At 50.1% G+C, this 22,358-nt stretch overlaps 1 protein-coding gene across 8 annotated transcripts in view; it reads right to left on the reverse strand.

The window, feature by feature from the left end:
* Positions 1 to 21,907, reverse strand: part of NISCH (nischarin) — a 33,066-nt gene extending 11,159 nt beyond the window's left edge. For 3 of the 8 annotated variants that reach the window (XM_019628117.1, XM_019628116.1, XM_019628114.1), the window contains exons 1-13: positions 21,690 to 21,895; positions 19,453 to 19,536; positions 18,552 to 18,734; positions 10,738 to 10,786; positions 9,560 to 9,723; positions 9,085 to 9,180; positions 7,648 to 7,743; positions 6,232 to 6,384; positions 5,510 to 5,578; positions 4,791 to 4,976; positions 4,491 to 4,619; positions 3,174 to 3,287; positions 2,758 to 2,869 (exon numbers count right to left, since the gene is read on the reverse strand). In XM_019628117.1, coding sequence (XP_019483662.1) covers positions 2,758 to 2,869; positions 3,174 to 3,287; positions 4,491 to 4,619; positions 4,791 to 4,976; positions 5,510 to 5,578; positions 6,232 to 6,384; positions 7,648 to 7,743; positions 9,085 to 9,180; positions 9,560 to 9,723; positions 10,738 to 10,786; positions 18,552 to 18,734; positions 19,453 to 19,536; positions 21,690 to 21,785 — 1,531 coding nt within the window. In that variant the 5' untranslated portion in view covers positions 21,786 to 21,895. Of the gene's footprint in view, positions 1 to 1,047; positions 2,166 to 2,757; positions 2,870 to 3,173; positions 3,288 to 4,490; positions 4,620 to 4,790; positions 4,977 to 5,509; positions 5,579 to 6,231; positions 6,385 to 7,647; positions 7,744 to 9,084; positions 9,181 to 9,559; positions 9,724 to 10,737; positions 10,787 to 18,551; positions 18,735 to 19,452; positions 19,537 to 20,545; positions 20,801 to 21,689 lie in introns of those variants that run through there. The other 5 variants (XM_019628113.1, XM_019628112.1, XM_019628115.1 and 2 more) reach the window with 3 other exon arrangements.
* Between the last annotated feature and the right edge of the window lie 451 nt (positions 21,908 to 22,358).

Below are 22,358 nucleotides of genomic sequence, written 5' to 3' on the forward strand. Positions count from 1 at the left end.
TTAGGCATACAGCTCAGCTCCCCAAGGTCCTCAGGGTCACTGTCCTGGTCATCTTGCCCCGCCCCCCAAAAAAACGGCACGGGAGAGGAAAGCCCTTACTGATCACTTCTGATGAGATAGGAGCAGTGCTCAGTCCTTCCCCAGCATTAGCTCATGCACACTTCTATTTACCACAGTTCATCGAATCTAAGATGCGTAGATGTGGTGCCATCTTGGTCTTAGCAGGTGTCCACGGAAGTTTTTCACACGACTCCATCACGAATACCAGCTGGCTGACAGCAACTATGAGACGCCACTGACTGAAAGACGCATCTCAATTTCAGAGAAGTCACAACGTGGAAATGTGTGCATCTTAGAATTGATGAAGTAGGATGTATACACTTTACAGTTGAGGAAACAGCTTCAGAGAGGCTACGAGTTGCCTGAGGGAACATGGCCAAGGAAGATGGGACGCGGACTCAGCTGCCTGATCCCCAGGGGCCTGCTCTAACCCCTTCTCTACGGCTCCTCTCAGCTCTGTGCCCTGCCTAGAGAATCAACCCTGGTGTTTTGTACATCAGCCCACGTCGGTCACAATCCTCCATGGCACCACCAAGCTGGCTAACAGCTCCCAAGGTGACCAGAGGCGGCTGATTCTGGACAGCGCCTCTTCAGGCAGGCCCCTGAGCGCGCAGTTTATTCACAGGTATGTTCATTTCTAGAGAACCAGGCTGGGAGCAAAGCCGCTTCCCCACGGGAGAAACCCTTGCCATCCAGGCAAGATCCAGCATCACACAGCTGAACACAAACATCTGTGAATTCTCCCATTTAGTGAGACAAAAAGCAACGTTTTCTGCCATTCCCCCCCCCCCCCCCCCACCCCAGCCCTTTCTGGAGCCGAGGAAATGAGGTCGGGATAATCTCTCTGTTTCCTTCCTGGACTACGGTTTGTACAAATAAGTGGTCAGAAAGGGCCACTCAGAGGATGGGACAAGGGACATCAGGAGAGTGCTAAGATGGGGGCCCAAACTTTGTTTCTCACCAAAAGGAAAAAGCTGTGCACACAAAGACATCCACTGCAGTTTTATTTATAAGAGGTGCAAATCTGGAGACGACGTCTAAATGTCCAGGAGCTGGGAGAGGGGAACACACTCCAGTGAGCCACTCGGTGGTATGTCCCCAGGAAGGGGGGCAGCAAGGAAGGGGGCGGGGGGGCGAGGCCTGGGCCTGGCTGATAGAGGCTTCACCACCAAAGGGGGCGCTGCCTGCAGCTGCAGCCCTGGGGGCAGATGCTTCACTCACCCACCCACAGTCCGCTCGTTACCAGCTTGCTCTTGACTTGCTCACTCTCTCACACACTCATTCGTCAATCCTACAAATGCTGACTGAGAACTGGCTGGTCCCTGGCCTCGAGGGCCAGTTGCAGCTCCCTGTCCCCCAGAACCCTAGTTGAGCGGTTCCTCTGCAGTGCTGTGACTGGGTAGCACGGGGCTGTGAGGCCCAAAGAGGGCTTTGACCCCATGGCAGGAGAGGGGGTCAGAGAAGCATCGTCAGTGATACAACACCCCCCCGCACCTTTTATATATAAAAATAAACCCCAAATTTCTCAGTCAAGAGTGTTACAAAAGCAAGTTGACAATCACTCCGGCACCTAACATCACTGTCCATTCTCATGAACGCTCTCCCATATCTCACAGGTGTGACCTTGGTGTGCTGCCCTGCAGCAGGCTTTCTGACTGCAACCCAAGCACTTCTCCCTTCGTCCTACCCAGTCTTCCTCTCTCTGATGTGATGGCCAGAGTATTTTGCACCGCAGCTTAATCACCTTCTCATCCTCTGACGTCTGTCACATCCCCTGCTTCGCTAGCATAAATAACGCTGCAGTTAGCATTTCATCTCCTCTTCCCGTTATCTTATCCCACCAAGATAAAATCCCCACCAGAGGGGTTACCAGGTCAAGGGGTGGGAACGTTTTTCTGGCTCTTGAAACATAAGGTCAAACTGTTTTCCCAAGACCTCACACCAAATTCTGCGTCTCCAGGAGCCCGGGTGGGCGGGCGGCGTTCCTTTCTGTGTGTCCCGAGCCTCGGCTCCACTCGGGATGGCACACCCTCCCCTCTTCCGTGGGGGCCAGGCCAGCAGACACTCTCATGGGACCTGCTTCACTCACTCATCTCCGAGGATGCCTGGGTTCAGAGGTGAAAGCCCTTTGAAAACGCTAAGACAGTAGGCGGGTGAAAGGGACTGGACTTCCATGGGTCCATGGACAGCCTGTCGGGCCCCACAAATAGTGTTTGGGGCTGAGCCAAGGAGATGAGGTGATGATAAAAGGAAGCTCCCCATGCAGGGATCAGATCAGGGTGGCCAACTCAGGAAAGTAATAAGTCCTGGTTCCCATAAATAAGAAGCCAATCCGCCCATACTGCCTGTAGGGAAGTAGGGTCCTTACGAGCCAGCAGCCCCAAGCCAGTTCAAAGAGCAGCTTCAGGGCCCCGTTAGATACCCTGTGATATCCTAATGGAATTGGATGTGGGTGTCAGAGCAAGGGCAGGGACCGGGGGCAGTCCTCACTAAGCAAACAACAGAGCTGAAATCAGGCCAGGCACCCCCACGATGTGGCACCCCGAGAGGAGCTGGCCTGCAGACAGCACTGCGTCCTCCCTGTATCTGAACACTGCAGGGAGCAGGTGCGAGCATCTCCCCACAATCCCAGCCCAGCCAGGAAGCCCAGCAGGGCCTGCGTGGCTCTGCTAGGCAGAAAGCTACAGACATGATTACCTTGGCTGGATAGGATGGGCTGGGGCAGCGAGGCAGAGGTGGGAGCCACAGTGGAAGGGGAGCTGCTGGGTCTGACGCAGGGGACAGCTGAGGGCCGGCAATCCTCACCAACCTAGGAGGAATGCTCGAGTCAGCCCGGGAGAGAAGGCTCAGGAAGAACAGAACTTGACAAGCCAGGAGTGAGGAGAAACTCAAAGTTTCTCACAAACATCAGTGATGACAAAGTTGTTCTCATCTAATCCTCAGCAACCCTGTGGGGCACGTGCTGTCACCACTCCCATCTTACAGATGAGAACAGAGGGGGTGTGACTTGCCCAAGGTCATGCAGCCAGGACTCACTGGCACTGAACACTCCCACGCCCCAGCTCCTTCCTCAGCTGGCTCTGCGCGGCCACTCCTCCCACACAAAGACACACCTTCTTCTCGGGGTTGCTCAGCTTGGACTTGACCTCCTTGGCTTTCTGAATCGCTTTTAGCACTTCCACGGTGTCCAGCTCCTTCTCTGTGGTCACTGTGTTGTCCAGACAAACCTACAGAGCCCAGAAATGGCTATCAGCCTAGGGGCTGGCAGGCATGGCGGGGGCAGAATAGAAGGAGCCCTGCCCGAGTGTGGGCCCGACCCTGTGAGGCTCAGTCCCCTGGGAGGTGCTTTCCTCACCACCTACAGAAGTGACCTAGGAGCTCCTCGGAGCAGCCCAGGGAGGTCCCACACTACCCAGTTTGTCTCTGGGAGTCCCTCTCCAGAAAGGTGAGGCAGGGGTACCGGGTCCACTGAGGAGGCCTCTTAGGTGGCTGGGATGGGGGGAAAGCGGTGACTTGAACAAAGCCCCCAATTATGGTGGAACTCAGGTCAGCAGAGCGTAGGGAAGGCATTCTGGGCTGGGGAACTGGGAGAGCAAAGCATGGGAGCAGGCACCCTTATCTGCAAATGCAGGAGGGGCTGTGGGCTGGCAGGCAGTGCAGTCAAAAGAGGGAAGGTCCCACGGGCCTGGAGCTGGCGAGGGGAGGAGGAGATGTCACCCTGTGAACATTGTCTTGGTGACAGTGTAGAGGAAGGGGCACTTGGGGCCAAAAAGAGATGGTGGGTTTGGGGTGGGGAGCTGGATGAGGGAAGAATGCAGACTTCTAGGTGTCTTCTGGCCTGGGATTCGGGAGAACGGGGGAGGGGCCTGCTTGAGGCTGAGGAGGCAGGTGAACCTGGCTAAGGATCTGTTTGGTTGGCATGGTGGCAGATGGCCAGACACACTCAGCAGGCAGCACACACTGGTTACACTGGCAGATGGACACACCCTTGGGTTTGTTGCCAGACTATGGCTAGTTGTCCAGGAAACATGATTATTTTAAGTATCTTATTTCTGGCCCTTGCCTACAATAATCAATGGTATTTTTTAACCAGCTAAAGACAGTCCCTCTACACTCAGTCTGTGCCTATTCGTTCATGGGGAGCCCTCCTGGCCTGAAGCTCTGACGGAGGTGACATGAGGGAAGCCCTCCAGGGAACGATGGTGGCCAGTGGTCACTGACAGGAGGGGCTGCAGGAGGGGTGACGGGGCTTTTTCCTGGGGAGGCAGCAGACTTCCCAGAACTGCAAGGGCCTTCAGGGTGAGGACATTTTTCTGAAGCAGGCAAGGGTGAACAGTGGCTATCACCCCCGGCTCTGCCTGTGAAGACATGGACTCCGTCTATACTGTCTGTCAGACGGAGCTAACCCCCACCCCACCCTGGCAACCTACCTCAGAGGCCCGCTCTCCAAATTGAGCCAGCACCTTGGTCCGGTAGTCGGGGATGATGCTCAGAGGGTTGTTCAGCAGAGCCACGTGTTCCAGACACGGGAGGCTGCCTACGCTCCTCACCTCCTCCATCTGCAAAGCACGAATTCCATTCCCCTTGTCCCTTCTTTTAATACTTTGGCAACATGACAACACCTCTGACGGCCTCTCGTGGATGAAAAGAAACTTACTATTCTTCTTTAAAATGATAAACACCAAGGCAGTCATCCCAGAACCCCGAGATCCACTTGACACACGGCTCACCTGTTCAATTTTGTTGTTACTGAGATCCAGGTTGACCAAGGAGTACAGCTTGTGCAGGCCACTCAGACTCTCCAGGAGGTTCCCTGCCAGGTTCAGAGTCTTGATGTTCCCCAGTTTGGTGTGAACCCCTTTCAAGGAGGACAGCTTGTTGTAGGACAGGTCCAGATGCACGAGGTTGTACAGGTGCTGTGGCAGCATTGAGAGTAGGGTAAAGGGGTTCAGGTTAAGGCTCCAAAGAAAGGGGACTAACACTAATGGTGTGATGGGCCATCTAACCTAAAATGACCAGTTCCGCAGGTCGGCTCCATTCCCTCTGACCATTATTTGGAAGGGAGCCCCCGCGCCCCTTTCCCCTGCACATGCCACAGCCCAGTGCCACCCACTGCAGAGGCAGCACAGCTCACAGGATAGGCATGAGCTTTGAAAATGAGGCTGTCCATCCTCACGATGGGAAGTGCATCATCTTCACCTTGCTCTATTTCTATTTATGCATCTTTTCTAATTCTGGGGAACTATAGCAACCATTGCTGAGTGCATCGCTGGGACTCCAAAGGGATAGCGGCTGCGCCTGCCCCTATAAACCTCTGGTGCACCAGACACCTTTGGCGTGCCTGTGTGAGAAAACCCCAGGGTATGTCCTCACATACATCAGCCTTCTGAACTCTCAGGGACCTTGTAAGAAGCCCACCGGTGGTGCTGGTTCCAAATACACTAATTACCTGCAGGTTGTCCACAACTAGCACTCCATTGTGACTCAGGTCCAGGAACTCAATCTTTGGAATCAATTTCTTGTGGGGGAAAAAAAGGACAACATCCAATGTTACTCGAGGAGGCTGGACCCTATGCGACCCCTGCACATGGTGGACAGACACCCTGGACTACTGGCTGGCTATCCTTGCAGGGCCGCTGATGTGACACCTCCCAGTGTCCACCCAGGCAGCACATCCACAGGAACACAAAGGGACTCCAGTGATGAGCATGTCCCCGTTTTTACAGTGCACTTGGCTTATGAAAATGACAAATGGCAAGGTCCCAGAGAAGGAAGTCTGTCTGTCCTTCTTCTCCAACCCTACCCAATGAGAAGCAAATACAGGAATCACACTCCTCTTGCCCAAATGCCACCTGGATGTCACTCTTACAAAGGCACATCTGGAATCTGCGGAGTGATTTTCCCAGTCCACTCCTTAGGAGTAAATAGCATCATTCACTGTGTTTTTATATCAAATGTACATGGAATTAATATGCCTCATTTGGTTCTAAGTACTACCTATTTTAAATAATCTCATTTTAAAGTTAATTTAAAAGTTACAGGCAATACACAGAACACAGGTTTTCTGTGGTCCTTCCAGAAAGAGCCAAGTTAAATACCCCAAGTTAAATACCCAACCTGAGGGTTTGGTCAGGCCAGAGAAGCCCCTGGTGCCCGCTGCTGAGCACATACCACAGACTCATCAATCTCAGAGATGCTGTTGTGGCTCAGGTCCAGAGTGGTCAGTGCTTGCCATGTGGGGATGACTGCAGTCACAGGGCCTTCCAGGGCTGTGCCTTCCGGCTCCCACTCATCAAATTCCGAGGCTTCAGGAATGAGGACTTCCTGTGTAAGAACATCTGTTGAGCTCCAAACTTGGGCCCTCACGCAACCCTCACTAGGAATGCAACCATTGCAAAATTTCAGGAAGGGCTTGAGCATATTTAGTATGTGGAAGTGAACTTGCATTAAAATTGAGCTTTGGTTCATATGTCTTTAAATGATTGTGAAATAACTGAAAACCTCAGTAACATGACAGCTACTTGGAACATGTTCTGGCCCTGCTTCAGGAACAAATGCTTTCCAAGCCCACAGGGGGATTTTTCTATATGGCGATGGCTTTTCTGGCTTAAATCTCAGAGGCTAACGGTCAGAATTCATAACACTTCCTGGCAATATTTCCATTACATTTCCAGTGCTTCCAAAGATGGCACCGTGGGCCTTGCTGTGGACAGCAGGCCCTTTTAACCATTACTTTACGGGGCTCAAATCCAACAATGCTGAGACAAGGGTAGCAGCACAGAGCACAGGGACGGACACCATCGAAGGGGAGGGAGGCATGCCTCCTCATTTTGACTTTTCATGCACACAAGGCCTCCCCTTTCTCAATGGATCATTTTGGGCCCCATAAGCCAGGTAGCAGGGAGTGCCTCAGGTTGTCTGACACCCTTTGCTCTCAACACAAGCCTCCTTTTTTTAGCCAGTAAGCCTCAAATTTTACCAAACCCAAATCTTGATCAGACAGTTTAAGTCATAAAAGTAGCCACAGTTCTTTCTCTGGAAAATGATTTTAACATTATTAAGATGCAATCTATGAAAAGGTAAATAGAAACCTCTTACATTCACAACTGGAGTGTTTCTGCTGCTCACATATAAACAACAAGGCCTACCATATCCCCAACTCACTTGTTTCCTTCAAGTCCACAAAAAACAAGACACAAACGAGTGCTAAGCCAGGGCTTTTTAAGCTTAGAGAAACATTTATAGCAATCTAGTAAATGTCCTGCCACTTGCCACTGCTTAACAATTTGTTCATCAAAAACCAGTGACTCTTTTTTCAGGGACAGAGAGAGTGGGGGATCCAGCTCCTTAAAATATCCCATTTAATAGTGTGATTTTTGACGAAGATGTGGACTAAAGCGTCCTAGGGGCTGCTAAGTGCTGGGAGGTCCTGCATGAGTGTGTGGCTGCCCAGGCCCAAGAGAAGGTCCAGCTTCTGATTTCTGACAGACAGTGGCAGTGTTCACACCCACCCTAACTAAAGTGGTGGGGACCACAGCGCAGGCTCCCCTGCAGACAGTCCCCAGGCAAGAAATAGGTGGCACTCACCTTCATCGAGGTTGCTGAGAAGCGGATGCTCATCGTGGCTAAGGTGGGCTTTGATGCGACCAGCCCTTGGATGTGCTTGGCATCACAGTGACTTATCTGGAACGAGGAACAGCGATGTCTCAGTAATGGCACTGTCGCTCCATCAGAAGGCCCGGGAAGTGGGTTTTCATTGCCCACACAAAAAAGGAGCACAACCGTTGGTGAATCCAAATCCTTAGAGGCAAGGGTGACTCAAACCCTAAGTCTTTCTTTTCCCCCGTTTTCAGTGCTGACGAAATAGTCTCTGTAGTACCTGGTAATGAACCATGAACTCCATTTTCTCTGTAAGGGGTATTTGGGCTTGGCAGGTGCACAGAAAGTGTAGGCCTCAGAGACCAGAGCTCAGAGCAGAGTAAGGAGCCTCTGCAGCACAGTGAACAGTGGGCCCTCCTGCTCACTCTGCCCATTTCACCGGCCTCAGCTGTCCTGAGCGAGGAGGGGGCTGTGTGCAAGCCAAAGCACACACCCCAGAGCCACCTGCTCAAGTGCCACATACCCACAGACCCCAGCCAGCAGAGCCTCAGCCTACTGAGCCAGGGCAGAGCTGAGCACTCCTCCAACCTCCCAGGCCTCAGTAGGTGCACTGGTTGAGGCACGCAACACCGAATGTTGCAGGCAAATAGTCCACTGGGTAGCAGAGGCTCTGGAATCAGGCTTGGATGAATGAATTGTTCAGATTTCCCCTCATTAACTGTTCAGTCCTGGCCAAACCTCCTTACTTCCCTAAGCCTCAGTTTCCTCAATTGTAAAGTGGGAATACAAGTGCCCACTTCACAGGGCTGTAAGGAAGAGTTCATTAAGGAGTGTACATCAGACATGGGGCACAGGGCTAAACATAAAAGCCACACTTAAGAAACAGATACCTTAATACATTTTTTATTATTTGCTACTGAGTCCCCTTTCATTTTAAGAATAGTAACAAAATTGGCATCGTGAACCCAGGAGTTCAGTAGTGAGCAATGCAAAGTATTTCTTGTTAGGTGTGGGCATGCCAGAGTGCAGAGAACCCTCAAAGCCCTCTGCTGACCTGCCTTGTGAAACCGGAACTGGCTCTGCCTGCCCCTCAGTATGACTTCTTAGAACTTGACTTGAACAACAAAAAAGCCCAGAAGGAGCTGGGCGCTGGTGCTCCATCCTGCCCAAACGCTGCCCATGCCAGGGGCAAAGACACGCAGACTAGCCGATAGCAGCAGAGGCCCCTCTTTCTCTGCCTTCAGGCTGGCCTTACTTACCTAGACGGAATCTGCCACAGACTGACAAACAGGAAAATAAGAGTGCCTTACAATTAAGTCCAGACATCTGACATCAAAACCCCTCCCTGGCCACACCCAGTCACAGGCAAGATGATGCCTGTGCCGGGCTCAGCCCTGCCTGCACTCCAGGGACCCTGGGCCTTACCTCCACCTGATGAAGAGACTTGAATATTGACAGATCAAAAGGCAGGAGCTGCTCCTGAATGTTGCTGGTCCCAAAAGGTCCTTCTGTGCCAGAAACCTGCAGCCATAGATACAGCTTGAATTAGGGATGCTGCCATAACCACACCCCGTCTGTGTTCACGGGGCAGTGCTGCAGCAACTGCCACATCTGACTTGAAGTTCTGCCTGGCTATGTGAGGCAGGGTAGGCATGTACCCTGCTCACCACTTCCATAATCAACAAAGCAGGCTAAAGAGGAGGTTTGAAGCAAGGGATACTGGGTCACGACTGCCCCCTGGTGTTCACAGCCAGCAGCACAGGGCTACGAACACCAAAGGCGGCCTTCCTTCCCCAGATAGCCCATACAGCCTCCTTCAACACAATGCCAGCCAGTGAGCCGTTAGACCCCACGCTGGCTATATGCCCACCATGCCCACATTGAGCTGCTGCAGTTTTACCTTAAGGTACTTAAGGCGACAGGTGAAGTCCAGGATGTGCCCAAGGTCAGTCTTGGCGTCCCCACTGGCACACGTCGGCTTTCCCTGCTGCAGCTGCTGGGTGACTGCAAAGAGCTGCAGGGGCCCGATGACAAAGACCTCGCCGGCCCCAAGGAGCTGTTCTCCTGCAACAGCCATACCCTGCAGGGTCAGCATCCAGCCCTAGCCCCGTCCCCGTCCCCATCAAGTGGTCAGGGTGTCTGTCCACCGGGCTAACAGTTAACGAGCACTTGGCAAACACCTGTTAAGTGCACTGCACGGTGTCAGGATGAAACCACAGTCCTCTGAGCACGCAGGAGAAGCTGCCCTTCTGAGCTCATGGGGGGGACACACGGAACACCCAGGACATGTGATTATAAAGGAAAGAAGGGCTATGGGAAAGCGTGGCTGGGGAGCCTCCCTGAGGTGAGGCTCAGTCAAAATCTGAGGAATTGAGCCAAGATAAAGCTGATGCAAGGCAGCACGTGAGCAAGACTCACGCTGCAAACCTCCAAGGTACAGGTGTCTTTAGTGAGGCTAAGCCGAAGACGCCAGCACAGCGCAGGGCCTGAGAGCAGGCAGGAGTTCTGCGCCAGACCGACTGGCATTGGTCCTCGCTCTGCGCCTTCCAGCCATGCACCCTAAAGCGGATTACTGGGCCTCTCATCCTCAGTATCCTCATATGCACTCCCTGGCGGAGGAGGCAGTAAGATGCCGAACACTAGGCTGGACCACAGGAAGCACACATTACATGTTAGCTGTTACTATGCTCTCTGATAGGGCCATGACCCAAGCTCAGTTTCCGTTTGCCATCTGAACTCTCAGGTAAGGACAAACCAGATACAAGAGGGCAGGATGCCATCCACCTTCCAGAACTCCACCACAGGGTTTTGGACCAGGTCCTGAGCTTAGGTTAGCTCCTGACACAGGCACCCGAGAGCCCTAAGGTGAAGGACCACAGCTCCTCAGACTTAACTGCCTTCAGGGCAGGTGGGTGAGCACACTGGGCTGTGGTCCGGGGACTTGGGCAACCCCAGGGAGGTGGGCCCTGGCTAGGACTTATGTGGCACAGACCGACAGATGGAGTTCTGTGCCACCCTGGTCACCTAATAGGGATGGGCAAGTTGCACCCACTGTTTTGACGAGCCCTGGCCACATACCTTTTTCAAAGAGCTCCTCAGCCAGTGCCGCAGTGATGCCATTTATCTCCTACAGAGAAAACAAAACCCAGTTGGAAGTCTGCCCGCCCCGAGTCACCAGGGCCCACACACGCCCAGAAAGCGACACAAAATAAAAGAGAGAGTAAACCTATAAGGAACCAAGGTGCTTAGAAAGGGAGACTAAATATTCCCCGTTATACGGACATTTGAAGTGTCTCTTCAAAAGCAGAACAGAAACCGGACTACTGCTGCCACTTTAGGCCCACAAGGGCACTGGCTGAGAATGAGGCTCAGGAGGCTGGCAAAGCTTGGCTGTGTCAAGTGCTGGCCAGGAAGCCAGCAGCTCCCAAAACTGGCCCTGGAAGGTCCTAGGAGAGGGCACAGTGAGAGGAAATCCTGTTTCTTCTGGAAAAGGGACTCCGATGACCCCTATGGGATAAAAGACCTCCCAAAGCCAATCCTCCCTGACAGTGACCATTTCTACTTTCTTTCATGTTCCAAAAGTGTCTTAGGAAAGAGAAGCACTTACTCTCTTCCTGTGCTTATCCCTTCAAGCCTTGCAGCAGTGCCACTTGGCCCAGGGTCATGAGAAAGCAGCAGGAAACGCTTTCCTTTCAGAATGTGACGGAGGAGGCATGACAAGGACAAGCCTTCAGTCACATGAACAGCTCACATTCTGGGGTCTTAATTCACGCTGGGCAGTGGCCTGACTACTCCCCGTGTGGTGGCCCACTCAATCCCCCAAACATCCTACGTGAGGAAGACATTATTTTGAACCCTGTTTTACAGATGAGCAAACCAAGGTGAGAGGTGCTGTAACTCCAATTCTACATGGCCAGAAACTAGCAAAACCACACACCCAAGCACTTGGCCTTGAAGCCTCTCTGTACACAACCAATTGCTTCAGCACTTTAGTGGTGTAATTGTGGGGCTGGCAGGGCCCCCAGGCCCTCAGCCCCACATCCTGCAGGTAAGAATTTTAACTAATTGACAGATGGCAGCCAATAGGCATTTTCGTAAACAGGTCCAGATGGAGGCTGCTCAATTGCCTTCATCACTCACAGCCACATCTCTGCCACCAGGACATGCAATTCGCATGTATGTGGGATTTGAAAGGCACCAGGTAGCAGGAGACAGGGCGTCCTTTTCCTGTTTTTCTCTTTGTCTCTTTCTTACCTTTTATACATAATGAATGGATATTTTAAAGGCTGTTTATGTACTGTAAATATCTTTTCCCTGTCTGTGCATGCCTTTTACCTTTGTTCATGGCAGTTTTCCTGACATAGGGAGGGTTTTTCATTTTTATGTTGTTTAATCTGTGATTCTTTTCTTTTGTAACTTCTGGGGCCTCTTACCCCCACCGTAAGATCATACAAATCTTCTAATTTTCTCTTTTAGTATTTTAGATAATTTATGGTATCTTTTTAAAAATATGTTTATTTCTTTAATCAACTCCCAGCCGCCCCACAAAGGGACAAAAAGCCAAAGAGGGAAAAAAATGAGCAAACACAGCCCCAACATTAAGGGTCTCAGGGTCTGGCAAGATGCAGGGTAGAATGTAAAAGATGCCATCAGAGGGACAAAGCAGGCTCCGAGCAGGAGCACTTCAGCTAGAGAGAGGAGAGGCTATCAGATCATACTGGAGTTTAATTTCAGTCTCTTGTAACAACTTAAACTCAATTACATTTTCCTTGGCTGCTGTGAAGAACTGAAGATTAGGAAGAGCTTGGAATGATCCAAAGGCTCATTTCCACCAACAGTTTTGAGAAGCAAGCCCTCTCTCCAAATCTGCTGGAATCGCCTGGAGAGCCTTCTTGAGAAATAAGAGTTGAGCTCCCAGCCCCTCTACCCTGTGTTATTCATCCTAGGAGGTCTCCCCTGGGAAAAGGGCTCCCTGCCCACCATCAGTATCTAACCACCCCCACCCTCAAAATGATATTTCTTCAGGTGGCTGGTGTTCAATGCCAGTCCTGCTAAGGAGACAGGGCTGGAATTTCCAGAAACACAGACAGGTGAGAGACAGGTGAGAGACAGTGAGAACCAAGGGCTCATGCCAAGCAGAGGGCATGTTTTCACTTCTGAGCAATCTAAAAAGCAAGCTATGTAACAATTTCTCTCCCCACTCTTTGGGGCACAGGAAGTGCAGGTTGCTGCAACACTACTTAGTTCCCTAGGCTGACCTTCACCTTGGGAGACTCTTGAATCAGAGAGGAATAAAGAAATGCCTCAGCTCTCAAACACAGAGCACTGGTCTCTTCAGAGAAACACTTTGCCTCCTCAGAGTATTCTGCAGCCTTGTGTGCACAGCAAAGGTGTGCAGAGTCAGGTCTCCCCCTGACCAGTTGAAGCTGCTGCAGATACTGCCAGGAGGTTGCCTGCAGGGACAGGTGATTCCCCACACATCCCATCCAACCTGTGCTACAGGGATGTGAAGGTGCCTTAGGGTGCCACAAATGTCTAAATTGTATTTTTTAAAAGATATTCTTTATACTTCAAGTACCATTCTGACTGAGCATGTATGTGCATGCGGAGCCCCATGACCAAGTGCAGCCCATAACACCCACACGTACACTCAATGCATAACCCCAGGCCAGCCCGATGTCTCTGCTTGGCACACACTTAGCACAAAGTGCTTGTCAGTGGGGTGTTCATGAGGGACTCAGTTACACAACACTGTGTGGTTCACATAAACACGCTCAGCATGTGTGTATCCCTAACTCATTTCCGGTTTGTGATGAGGCATTTTATTGGGTTGTCGGAAAAGTCAGGATGCATTTTTGCAACGAAAATCAGAAAAAATACGTCATGACTTTTCCGACAATCCAATAGCAGGAATCATGTATATTATGTGCCACTGGACTAAAAATTCCCCGGGACGGCCGGTTAGCTCAGTTGGTTAGAGCGCAGTGCTCATAACAGCAGGTCGTTGGTTTGATCCCCACATGGGCCACTGAGATGCGCCCTCCACAACTATTTAGATTGAAGACAACTACTTGACTTGGAGCTGATGGGTCCTGGAAAAACACTCTTCCCCAATAAAAAATTAAAAAACAAAATAAATTCCCCACTGAGGGATTCAAGCCTAAACTTTAACTAAACAGAGCCCCCAAGACTATAAGTTGCAAAGAAATCTGTTACCATTTACAGCCTCAGTACTTTGCAACTAAAACAAATGACAATGTGGATGCTAAGGCTGATGTGATGATGGTAACAGTTCCATCATTGCTCCTGATTTCAAATTTCAAAAAGCATCTTTGTTCCAGCCAACTGGCTTTAAAATAAGAAAATAATATAAATGCCACCTCTGAAGAGAACTGAGGGCCTTTCCTTACCAGGACAGGCAGCACTGGCCGGCACCTGGTGCGCCTCGCTGAGGGTCCATCTCTCCTCCAGGCCCTTGACCCTCACTGTGCTGTCTTCTAAGTACTCAAGGGCCGGGGTCATCGCCCTCCAGCTCACAAAAGAGGAACTGGGACACAGAAAGGTTAGATGGCTGACTTGGAATAAACTGTAGGGAAGCAGCAGGGCTGAGAGATAAGCTTGGCTCTGCCTGTCTCCCAAGTCCACAGTTAGACAGCCAACCCCAAAATGGGGTGCTGGGATTCTCCTTGTGCTTCCACTTCACTGAATTTGAAAACCTCTGCTCTAGGGGTTGTGGGAGGAGGTCTGTGACAAGGGTCCAGGTGTATGGGGACACAGCTATCTTATGAGAGACAGCACAGCAATAGGCCCCGTGCCCTCTCATTGCAACCTGGGGCTACCCAGACCCCCAGATGCCCCATCTCAGAGTTGGCTGGAAAACAAGCAGTGCTTTCTTTCCTTGCCATTAAAATCCAAATTGCAAAAGAATGAAGTTGGACCCTTTCCTCACACCATATACAACTCAAAATGGATCAAAGACCTAGACGTAAGAGCAAAAACTATAAAATTCTTAGAAGAAAATAGTTGTAAATTTTTATGACCTTGAATTAGGCAAGATATGACTCCAAAAACACAAGTGAAACAAAGGAAAAAAATAGATAAAATGAACTTCATCAAAATCTAAAATTTTTGTGTTTCAGGATACTATCAAGAAAATGAAAAGACAGTCCACAAACACAATGGGAGAAAATATTTGCATTATCACATTTCCGACAGGGGTCCAATGTCCAAAATATATAAAGAACTCCTACAGCCGAACGACGAAAAGTAACCTATTTTTTAAAAGTGCAAAGGATTTGAATAAATTTCTCCAAAGATATGCAAATGACAATAAGCATGTGAAAGGAGGCTCAGCATCATTCATCATCGGGGAAATGCAAATCAAACCCACAATGAGATACCACTTCACACCCACTAGAATGCCTATCAGAAAGATGGACAGAAACAAGTGTTGGCAAAGATGTGGGGCAATAATGTATAATTGCTGGTGGGAATGTAAAATAGTGCAGCTGCTATGGAAAAAAATTCGGCAGGTCTTCAAAAAGTTAAACAGTTACCATATGACCCAGTAATTCCACTCCTACTATATACTCAACAGAAACAAAAACAAATGTCCACACAAAACTTCTATACGGATGCTTTCAGCAGCATTATTCATAATAGCTGAAAAGTGGAAACAATCCAAGTGTCCTTCAAGTAATAAACGATTAAACAAAATGTGATATATCCAAACAATAGAATATTCAATCCATAAAAGGACCAAAGTACTGATTTATGCTACAATATGAAAGGACCTTGAAAACATTATGCTAAGTGAAAGAAGCCAGTCACAAAAGTACATCTATTGTATGGTTCCATTTATATAAAACCATGGAGACGGAAAGTAGATTAGTGATTGCTAAGGGCAAGGGAGGATGGGAAATGACTGCTAATTGGTACGGGGTTCCTTTTTGGGTGATGAATGTTCTGGAATTTAAATAGTAGTGACAGATGCACAACTTTGTGAATACACTAAAAACCAGGGAATTGTGCACTTTAAAAGAGTGAATTTGGGGCCGGCCAAGTGGCTCAGTAGGTTAAGAGAGCAAGCTCTGAGCAACAGGGTCACCGGTTCAATTTCCACATGGGCCAGTGCGCTGCACCTGCGCTGAGCTGCCACTGAGATGCCAACAGGTGGCAGGATGGCTCAGGTGGTGAGAGCACGTGCTCCTAACAACAAGGTTGCCACTTTGACTCCCACATGGGATGGTGGGCTATGCCCACCCGCAATTAAGATTGAGCAAAGCACCTTGCGCTGAGCTGCTAACGGGCGGCCAGATGGCTCAGTGGTTAGAGCGTGTGCTCTTAGCAACAAGGTTTCCGGTTTGATTCCCGCATGGGATGGTGGGCTATGCCCACCTGCAAGTAAGACTGAACATGGCACCGTGAACTGCCGACGGGCAGCCAGATGGCAACTGGACTTGGAGCTGAGCTAGCTGTGCCCTCCACAACTAAGATTGAAGGATAACAACTTGGCTGCTCCCCTTCACCAATTCCCCAATAAAATCTTTAAAAAAAAAAAAAGAGTGAATTTTATGGTATGTGAATTATATCTCAATTAAAAACATCCACACGTCGGCCAAATAAGAGTTCCTGGGTCCACACTGTCCAATGTCAGCGCCACGAGATGTGGAGCATGCTGGGAACAATTTCAGAGAGGTCACTGGTGCGACAGAGGTTAAGAGGAAACCTTTTCTAAGAGCTCCCACCCTGGAGAAAAGGCTGACAAATCTTTAGGTCCTGTTTGTTCAAACCCATTTGAAGATCTAATCTAGTGGTTCCAGATCAGTTTCAATATTGCTCCTCAGGGGATATCTGGCAAAATCTGGAGACATTTTTGATTGTGATAACTGGTCGGGGAAGGTGTTACTGGCATCTAGTGGCTAGAGGCCAGAGATGCAGCTAAATAGTGCAAAGAACAGCCCTCACAACAATTATCTGGCCCCAAATGTCAACAGTGCCACAGTTGAGAAACTCTCATTTAATTTAACAATGGGTCAATTAATTTTTTAACACCTTGAATTTATATAACCCTGGGACCTGTTTATAACAGTAATTTCAAACATGTCCATACTGCTCCAAGCAGTAGAGTATGACTCAAACCAGAACCACACGTGGGCTGGCCCCAGGCCCATCTTAGACAATCTATCTCCAAAGAGCAGTCCAGGCGTTTCCATGCTCGGAAGTGAGAAAGCCTGAGGTAGCCAGAGAGACCAATTCAACAAAGACCCAGGTCTTAAGCAATGAATCATACCTTCAAAGGGTGGCTTACCAAGTTTTATCCTTACATAGCTAATCAAAGATTTCTTAAAGTGTGGTATTTCTTAAAATACTAACCAGTAAAGTTTGTCTGAAAGGCTCGCATAAGAAATGGAAATTTTTCTCACATAGGGAGAGAAAATGTAAAAAAAAAAAAAAATACAGAAGGAAACTGCTGCTAATTACATACATTGCTGGTAATATGCTAAATAAAATCCAAAGCATATATACATATCCCATCTGTAACTGCCATCCTTTTTCCCACATGCCCCCTGGCAAACTTACTGACCCAACACTAGTGCTATTACCCAAATGTCCAGGCTCAATCTAGCACTCCAAGAAAGGTTCAGCTGTCTTACTCTGAAAATACTTCAAGAAAAGTTATGTTTTAAACACGTTTGGGTCTTTAAGACCACAACCCCATAAGTCCCTCTTAAAAGGCAAGCCTGAGGGCCGGCCCAGTAGCTCAGTTGGTTAAGAGCTCGCTCAAGAGTGCGAGCCCTGAGCAATAGTGGTTCAATTCCCGGCCCGAGCTGAGCTGCTGTTGGCTCAGCTAAAACAAACAAACAAACAAAAATAAAAGGCAAGCTTGAAAAGGGAATGGATTCCTTCCTATCTTTGTCATATAAAGGAAAAATAATTAAATGTAAATTATCTAAAAATCTATCACCCAGGAATAACTACTACTAGTATTTTAGTGTATAACCATCTAGGATTTTCCTAGACAAATATATTCATATAAACTCATTTTCTACTGTTTTATGGCCTGTTCTTTTCATATAGTAATATACTTATTTTCCTATGTCAACAAATCCACAGCCACACCATTATTTTTCTAGCAGCACAATATCCAATTATCTGGTTGTGTTCTTTTGATTGTTTTTAAAAAATTACCTCCTGGTGGACTTTTGTTTACAGTATCTTGCGACAATCCTGCAATGATTACCTCTGTACCTAAATCCTTTCTGCAGTTGCCTGATTTTTTTCCTTAGAATTCTAAGAAGTGAAATTGTTGGTTGTTTTTAATGTTTTGCTCATGCTGCCAAACTTCCCTCCCTGAAGCTTGACGACTCATCCTGTCACCAGCAGCCCATGAAAGCTGTTTCTTTATCCAGAAGGGAGTGCAGAGCTGCCCCACAACATACACTCCTATCAGAGGAAGCTATTACCCTCACTCATACCTCAGATCCTGATGATGCCCAAGACAGCAATATTCTGATCCCTTAATTAGTCTTGAGCTATGAACCAAAAATTCAACACTAGTCCATGCCAGGTATTAGCTGTTTCTAATCTATCCCCATCCATTTGGAGCGAAACCTAGCTTAAACACCCAGATGGTTTTTGCTAACCAAAATGCCCTGTGGTAGAGGAAAACCTCGGTATGGCCACAGTCTGTGTAATGTAAGGCAAATCTGTCAGTGAACATACTTCTGCCCACATCCCATCCCTGCTAGGGTGACATTCCTCCATCTTCTTACCTCTGGATCAAACTCCAGCCCATCTCCCCTCAAAGCTGAGGACTACACTAGTTTGCTGCCTTGAGCTTGGGTGGTTGTGGGTTTATAGGTGAAAGAGGAAACCTAAGAGGAACTTACATAGAACTGAAAATGCAAGAAATGGGCCAGCACTCGGGGGGCCACGCCAGGGAAGGTGGCCAGGAGTGTCTGGAGGTAGACCTCCAAGTCTTTCTCCCTCTTTTCCACTAAGCTTCTTGAGTTTTTCCCAATTATCTTTTTGGGCGGCAGCAGATTTTTATCAATCTTCTTCTCTGCAACAAGCTGTAAGAAAACATAAGCATGTCAACCACAGACCAAGAGGTTCTGTGACTGTGCAAGACCCAAACGAGCAAGCAGCCTGAGGGCAGACACCCATCGTGGCTTCCCCAGCCCCTGGTGGCAGCAGTACCAGGATTAGTGATCAAACCAGTGCATCTGGACTTGGCTTCATTAAGTTCAGTTAGTATCAGAAATACCAGTACAATTCTAGACAGGGAGCTCCATCTGGACACTCTGGAGACATTCAGAAAGACCCCGAAAATCACTATCTTTTCTAAACCAGAACGAAAACCAATCAGGGGAGTGGCCTGTCTTTAAAACACTCAGGCTGCAAATGACCCAGAGAAAGGCATCTCTCTCCAAAAGAAAGAAATGGAATCATAGCCAGTTTAATGTATAGGCTGTGGAATAGCCGTAATCAGGTTGAACAAGTTCAAACCTGTTCCCTCACTGGGAAACTGTCCCAGCATCTCACATCCAAGCTAGGACTGGCAATCTTAAAACTGAACTTCAAATATGCTCCTTGTATACCGTCTCATGCTAGGGTTGAAATCCCAGGATCCACCAGTTTTTTTTGCCAGTTACATTCATAAACTGGTTTAACAAAGAACACTATAGGCATGGAGCCTGTTTTGCCCTAAAACTAATACATGGCACAATGAGAACTTGGCCTAAAAGCCTCAAACCCTGAGACACAGGTCCCCCAGCTCTCAAGGGTTACCTTTTCATGCAGGTCATGGAAGTCACTGTAGCGGTGCTTGACTGTCCATTCATGATTGCCATCAGTGACCTGGATGATGTAAACCTAAGAGGGAAAACAGGCAGCCCTTGCCTCGTCAGTAACAAGGAGAGCCCCGCCCCACCCCCAGCAATAGCTGCAGGATCTCCAGACCCTCTGAACCCACAAGACAAGTTAGGCTGCCCTTACCCACCAGCCTCTGCACCTGACTCTTGTTGCGCAGCAGGGCCCCCTCCATGGCCCTAGCACTGGATCTGGCAGGCACAGAGGATAAGTCTGTGGCTCTATCCAACAGTGAGGAACGGAAAAGGCGACTATCATATCAAACCATCTCTTTAGTTTTTTACCTCCAGCCTCCAGGTAATTTAATGCCCAATCCAACCTGAGCTGCAGACAAGGCCACCACTTCCAAAGGAGGCAGAACAGGACCAGGTCTGGCAGGGCCAGCTTCTCTGCTGTATGTTTTCCTAGGTGCCCTGCCCATATCTTGGAGGCAAGCCCTTTTCTAACCCTTTCAGCTGGATCACAACTGTGATTTCTGCTGCTGAGCCAGGAGTCAAGGCATCAAGAAGCTAATGGGAGGGTGGGGCGGGAGGGTGGTGATGGACTATCAAGCCCTCACAGAAGGCAAAATGACTTAGTGGTTAGGGGACTGGGCCTTAGAGTCAAGGAAAATCTGAGTTCAAAACCTGACTACCATTTCCTGGCTGTGGCTTATGGATGAGTCACTTATATAAGTGACTGGGAAGCCTAAGTTTTCTCTGAGCCTCTCAGTTCTTCCATCTTAAAATCTGGTAGGTTTAAGAATCAAATAAGGTAATGCGTGCAAAATGCTTTGTACAGGGCCTGCCATGCAGCAAGTATTCAATAAAAGGTAGGCGTGTAAATAATATTCAATTCAACACACCCCAAGCCAAATGGTAGGGTTGGCCTGGATCACCATATTTCCCACACCCATTCTGAGGAGGGGCTCAGTCCTGCCGAAAAAAGAGAGCTTTTGGAGCTGACCCTCCAGCTGAATGCAGCCCCAGGGTGATTTCCAGCCAGCCATCAGCTTAGAGACCTCACCCCTCACCTGGAGGAGGACCCCTGGTCCTAGTGCCCCGTCCCTCACTGCAGCAAGCAGGGATGGGGGAGAAGAAAATAACTCAGCTGAAGCCTCCATCCACAGAGGAGCAGCCATTTCTCCAGGGCTGGCCTGTTGCTCCAGGATCCGCCCCCAGCCCCTCTTCCAGCCTGGCAGCTTCCCTCTCCCACCTCCTGCCCAAGAAAGGAGAAAGAGCCAGAGGAGAGACCCCCGGAGGGGGGTTAGGATGAGGGCCAAGAGGGTGGGGCGAAGGCAGGGCCAAAGCCCTCCACCCCCTGGGAACAAAGGATAGGAGGCTGGGAGGTGTTCAGTACCACCTCAGAACCAGAACCTACCAGACCCATAGACCTGGCGTCCAACCCCATCCAGACCCAGGAAGGCTTCCATCACAGCCCTAAACTCTCCTCCCTTTTTATATCCGTTTCTCCAATAGCCTGGAAGGGTGCGTTTGTGTGAATGTGTGGGAGGGGCTTCTTCCCCAACTCGCCCCAAAGCCACGAAAACACCTAAGGTGGTCTTACACTTTGGGCCCTGAGCGAAACCCTCAATGTCCCCGTATCTGGGCTTCCCCCTTCCCCCTTTCTAGTCTCTGCCGGACCCCCAGGGCCGCCGAGCCCCAGATCTGGAGCAAATCTTAACTGCGACCCCAGGTTCCCCAGATCAAGGCCCCGCCCCCTCTCCTTCGTGGCCAGCAGGGCCCTGACCCTTCCCCCTGAGTCCATCCATCAGCTACCCCCTCTTTAATCCCCCTCTTTCCGGACCCCCTCTCATATCCTCCCAGCCCGCGCCCCTCCAGGCCTAGAGGATCTAGAGGAGCCTCCGCCTCATCTAGACACCCTCTCCTCCCCAGACCCCCTTCCTCCCAAGATGCTCCCCAACGCTAGCCTCCTTTCCTGAACGCGTACCCTTCCCCAAACTCCTCCCGGGGCCCCACCCCAGGACCCTCTTCCTGGACCTACGGGGCCCGGATCCATTCCCCTGATACCCCTATCCCAGGCCCCTTCCTCGAAATCGCTGGCCCCCTACCCATTCCTCCCCGGTTGTGGAACCCAGACCTTCTCCCCAGTCCCCCGACTCAGACTCGGGGTTCCAGCCGCCACCCCCGGTTCGGGCACCCACGCCCCCAGCACACCGTATACGTGTCCACAAGCTCAGAGCCCACGACGCGCGCCTCCTTGGCCGGCTCGGCCTCCCGCTCCGGCTCAAAGCTGCGCGCTGCAGCCGCCATATTCCGGGTTCCACCGCCTCCCGGCGCGGACTGGCAGCAACAGGGGGCGGGGTCAGCTTCCCACCGTCCCCTGGCTCCCTTCTCTCCCCGCCTTTGCCGCGCCCCGCGCCGCCATCTTGGCCCCTCCTCCTCCTCACGCCTTTGCCCCGCCCCTTGCACATAATTGACAGCAGCCACTCACGACGCGCGTGCGCAGGTAGCACGGGCCAGGCCGCTTGCGTAATATGTACCAGCGTGGCGCCGCCCGCCGCGCTCCTAGCAACCAGGGGGAAACTGAGGCATCGTGAAGGTGGTTCTGGGCATTAACCATTCGGTTCCCGGGAGGGAGGACAGAAAGCTCCACACGCCCTCGGCTACCCGAAGCAAGTCACTGCTCCGCCTGGCTTCAGTTTCCCCCTCCGAAAAAGGGAGGCAGTTAATCGCGCTGGCTCTTAGACTCATTCTCTCTAGGGCAAGAGAGGGCTGAAGAAGATATGAGCTGTGTATGGAGTCTAAACAGGGGCAGAGTAATTCTGGACCAGTTCTTAACCTCTCCAACACTCGGAAATCTTAGTTACATGAGCTGCTGGAGAA

The sequence above is a fragment of the Hipposideros armiger genome, unplaced genomic scaffold (assembly GCF_001890085.2).
Source record: "Hipposideros armiger isolate ML-2016 unplaced genomic scaffold, ASM189008v1 scaffold_748, whole genome shotgun sequence".
NCBI classification, from domain to species: domain Eukaryota; kingdom Metazoa; phylum Chordata; class Mammalia; order Chiroptera; family Hipposideridae; genus Hipposideros; species Hipposideros armiger.